General features: G+C 39.1%; 1 protein-coding gene across 2 annotated transcripts in view; it reads right to left on the bottom strand.

Moving 5' to 3' along the window:
• Positions 1-4,245, bottom strand: part of LOC109825843 — a 6,573-nt gene extending 2,328 nt beyond the window's left edge. Inside the window, exons 1-4 of one of the 2 annotated variants that reach the window (XM_020392748.1) lie at positions 4,095-4,245; positions 3,414-3,514; positions 526-1,049; positions 278-439 (exon numbers count right to left, since the gene is read on the bottom strand). In XM_020392748.1, the coding sequence (XP_020248337.1) occupies positions 278-439; positions 526-1,049; positions 3,414-3,514; positions 4,095-4,169 (862 nt within the window). In that variant the 5' untranslated portion in view covers positions 4,170-4,245. Of the gene's footprint in view, positions 1-277; positions 455-525; positions 1,050-3,413; positions 3,515-4,094 lie in introns of both variants that reach the window. The other variant, XM_020392747.1, reaches the window with a different exon arrangement.

Genomic DNA, 4,846 nt, shown 5'->3' with positions numbered 1-4,846 from the left:
AGCAAAAATGATAAGAAAATAACCTAAGGAAGATTAACTTTATACCGTAAAAACCATTAGCCAAGAGATCATTAACTACATAAGGCATCTCTCCACAAAGTACAAGTGAACATATAAACCTGTGCCCATATCAACCTCCGTGTTTACCAATGAACAAAAGATGTAAAATAACAAAAGCAGAAGTAGAAACTAACAGTGCCAACACCAGAGAAACATCACAAACAAAAAATGTACTCTTGGAAAATGATTTCTGTAAATTCCTTACATATGGGCTTACCTTTGCCATCATTGGAAGTAGCAGACAGTTCCAACTTCATGGAATTTATTGCCCTTTCCACAGCCCACATCCCCGCTTTGATAGCACTGTCATCGGCTCTTGCAACGTTCACGGGATCCTCTACACATTTGACAGTGGCAGTGGCATTTTGACCATCATCAACTGGAAAATGACTGCCTGTTTATAGGTAGGATTAGATCAATAACAAACTGAACAACAAAAGGCTCCACTGAGCCAAGAGTTATCACCTGGAACTTGGTGTGCCTGCGAAACAGAGCAGCAAGCCAGATGTGAAGGACAACTGTAACCTCCAGCGGATACTGCACCCATAGTGCAGGCAGTTGAGACCACTGGGACAGCTATGCAGTGGCATGAACACAGGGAGCATGCTGTTTGAGGGCCATATTCAGACCCATTGTATTCAGAAAGCTGGGGTAATTGGTAAGTGGAACTTGATGCTGGAGTCTGGTAGTTCCAATAATTAGCTTGGTGAAGTTGTTGGAGAAGCTTTTGCTTCTGATCCTCAAGTTCATAATACTGCTTGCACAGTTGAGCATAATCCACACTTTGCTGATTAGAATAGTCATAAGTATTTTCATCCGTGGGAGGCAAACCTGATGAACAAGGACCAGATTCTGGGACATGTTCACCTGCACTAAAATGATTTTCTTGATTAGAATCTTTAGTAGCCATTTCCTGGTTGTCATAGGGCACGAAGGTCTCCTTTGTATTGTCGGATATCTTGTTGCTCTCATCTCCTGGCTCTACATGCCTTTTCACAAAGAATATTAAACAAAATAAGTAATATGATGTTCAGCATCATTCTGCGTATTCAAAGAAAATTAAAATGACTTAAGAACTGGATATTGTGTTGGATGTCATGTGCACATGTGCATGCATATTTAGTATGATAGTTATGTGTTGTAACCTCGTCGAGAAAAATGAACTACAAAGACAGAAGTGGTGAGGTCCACATGTTTCAATGTGTGTAGTAGTGTGTAGGATAATGGTTAGGAGTTGTCATCTTATTTAGTAAAATAATCTACCAAGATATTGAAGTGGTGAGGTCCACACTTTCGATGTGACTAACATAGCGGGTGTCTCCGCTGATCTATATCTTGGTAGCTCAATTTGCAAAATGAGTCATCAACTGTCCATTTTTTTCACATATATACACATATACAACAAAGAACTTTACAACAAATTTCACAAAAGCATTCAAAAGCAAGTAGTAAGTTTCAATGTTTTACCTAGCCTAGAACTCTAGACTTCATACAAATGGAGACACACACAAGTGGATGGGAGGGAGGAGAGATAGAGCGCAAATTTAAAGAAAAAACGTTTTAACAAAAAACAAATAAAATTTTGGTCGAACTTTTCTTCTGTCACTAAATAAGAAGTCGTGTTGCATCAGCTGAGTTCAGGCTCACGTGTAACTAAACTTGGGCTTCAGGTACTTAGAATAATGCATCATTTCCCGCAGTATGGATGAATGCTTACGTGTAGTTCCGCAACAAGAATTGGATACAGTGTTATCGAGGTGCGCTGTGGGTTGGGGCAATTGCGCCCCGCACCAGAGGCGGGGCGCTGCACGCACACGAGGCGTGCGCCTCGCGTGCGCCTCGTGTGCGCCTCGCGTGCGCCTCGCGTGCGCCTCATGTGTGCTTGACACTTGCATCATGTAATAGACTCTTTCTTCTATTTTTTAATAAATAATTTACATATTACATATGTACATCATGTAATAGACTCTTTCTTGCTAGTTGTTAATCCATTCTCCATCTTTTCATGTTTAACCTATAAAAAGGAAATAGTAATTAGTAATTTAGTATACTTGTTTGCTAACAATAACTTCCTTTTCTAATTAGCATGCTAACTAGAAATTATGAACATGTAAATATGTAATTGTTATCTTCATTCTCCATCTTTTCATGCTAACTAGCAAATAGCAATTAAGAATGCTAACTAGAAAATTATGAACAGTCATATTTGTTAATCAATTAATTGTTACTTAAAAATACATATATCAATTTTAAATGAAAATACATATTTCTTATTTGTTACTTGCTTGTTTTGTTTCATAGACTTTTGCTTATGTTGGAGATTATCTTGCATTGTGATTTGTGAAAACTTATGAATTTCTCTATGTTATGCGTGCTAATTAAGACTCTTTCGTGATTTAGTATGTGAAATTATATTTCTTAGTTTTTTTATGTTATAATTTATAAATATGTTGCTTATATGATTTTTTGTCTTATGTTGGAAAATGTCAGTTTGAGTTATGCGCCTCAATTCAGTGAGGCGCGCGCATCGTTGTGCGTCTTGCGCAAGATGCGCATGCGCCCCGCATTGCGCCTCGTGCCTCGATAACACTGCTTGGATAAACAATATAAATATATCTTCGTCTAAATAGAGGTATAAACAAACAAAACTAAAAGTGTCTCCCAAGGCCTATGACGCCTGCCATTAACCTTCCCTTGAAATCTACAAATTTGTTATTCTCTTATTACATAGTTTTACTTGCCTTTCTACCACAACTTATTGTAAGTATTCTTCTCTTCACGCTAAATGAAAGGTTTCAGACACACATCTCTACACCTCCATTCACCGCTCAAATGATATCCCTTGCAGTCGCAGACCACCAAAGCATACAACCTGCATCTATTCCCATACAAACACAAGAATTCTTGCTCACATGATCGTAACAAAAAGAAATCAAGCAAAAATGAAGACGGCATTCATACTGCTTTTTATGTACTTTTGATGTCTATGTCAATCTCAGAAATTGTAGCAAAAAAGAAACAATGTGTGGGTCTCCTATGTCTAGTCGGAGATCAATAGTTTTCAAACACATGCTTCACTATTTCTCTGTTTGCTCCAAGGACACAACCCAGCCTCCCATTTCTGCTGAAAGGTCCAAAATGCACGCAAACTGCTACGGTAGATGCAAACATAATTACAAGCTACTAAAATGTATGTTTGGTGATGAGGGCACAAACATTGATACTAGTATCATCTAGCTCAAGGATTTCTTTTCCCTAGACACGCTGCAAATGAAACTAAAGATAGCATGAACTTGAGGACAATGATATATCATCCGCTAAAGCCTACCACAATAAAGGGACTTCTTACTTACCCCGCAGCCTTGCCAATAACATCAGTATCTTTCTCATTTCCATCACTCGCATGCTTTCCTTCCTTCACAGAACCGCCATGATTACCCTTCAAGTGCATTTTCTGCAAGCAGAAAAGTATAAGCTTAACAAACAGGGTTTTTTGCGCCCTAGAAACCACCTTTAAAAATAGGGTAATCGTACGGAAACCGCCTTGTATTAAAAATATAAACCTAAACAACCTTTCGAGCGGGTTTGCGTTGCGATCAGCCACCTCCCATTCAAAATTTCACTGAAAAACTAAAAATAACCTCCCAAAATTCACGTTCCGGGTACGTGATTTGCACCCCTAATAAGTCCCAAACACCAACAAAATGAACCTTTCAAGGGTATTTTTGGGTTATTAGTGAAATTGTGAGTGGGAGGTGGTTCACCGCAACACAAACTATATATAAACTGAAAAAAATAAAATACGGTTTTCGTATAATTACCCCCCGCTTCAAAAAGAACGAAACAGCATGCGCTGATTTCATTCGTATAAACTTTCACAGTGCGGCTCCAGCCAAAGGGCTAAAAATCCCTAATTTCTTTGGAGAACTAAGAATTTGTGCATAACACCTATCTCAAAACTTTAGGGTTGATTTGTGACAAATTCACAGCTCCCTTCATCGAATCGACAGGAAACGTTAAGAGGAGGAGGATACCTTGTAAGTGGACATGGCGCGATCGAAGGCGTCGGTGAGGGCGGAATCGTCCCAGGGATCGTTGCCCTTTCCCATTCTCCCTCAATTTCTTTGGAAAAAGGCGGAAAAGAAAAAGAACGATGAGGGGGTTTTAAATAGGCGGAGGAAAAAAAAAACCCTGGGTTTTTGGTGTGGAAGTCACTCGAAAGTACAGATTCCAGAGAAAAACCATTTTCACCTATTTTTTTTATTTGTTTTATTGTTTGGGTGTTTTCTTAACTATAATGGGGAAAATTTTCGTGTTTGCTTCGTAGCTTTTGTTAAATGAACGTACTATAAGATAAGGAAAATCTATATACTATTACTAATAAGTGTTACCCTTGGTGATGCCACTTGGTAAAAATGTCACTTGGCAAAAATGACCCATACAATTATAAACGCCACCTGGCAATCAACTCAATTCCAATCTCCGCTTCACTTCCCAGTATCTATATCTATCTATAAAAACTCTTCCCCCTGAAACCGCAACCTGACACTTCATTCTTTTCCAAGAAAAGCCATCGCCCCTTTCTTCAATTCCCGACTTATTTTTTTCCCCAATCTGTTATCATTTCTTCAATTCCCAAATTCGCCGCTTCGTCTCCGTCGACCACCAATCTTTCCACTTTCTTCAATTCCCAAAATCGACGCTTCCCCTTGATTCGACCTCCGCCTTGATTCGTCCGATGCTTCGTGTCCGTCGACCAAGATCCCCTTTCTTCAATTCTCCTTCG

This window comes from Asparagus officinalis, chromosome 10 (assembly GCF_001876935.1).
Source record: "Asparagus officinalis chromosome 10, Aspof.V1, whole genome shotgun sequence".
In the NCBI taxonomy this organism is placed as follows: Eukaryota; Viridiplantae; Streptophyta; class Magnoliopsida; order Asparagales; family Asparagaceae; genus Asparagus; species Asparagus officinalis.
The sequence above is the reverse complement of the archived record's forward strand: the minus strand, read 5'-3'. Positions and strand labels throughout refer to the sequence as shown.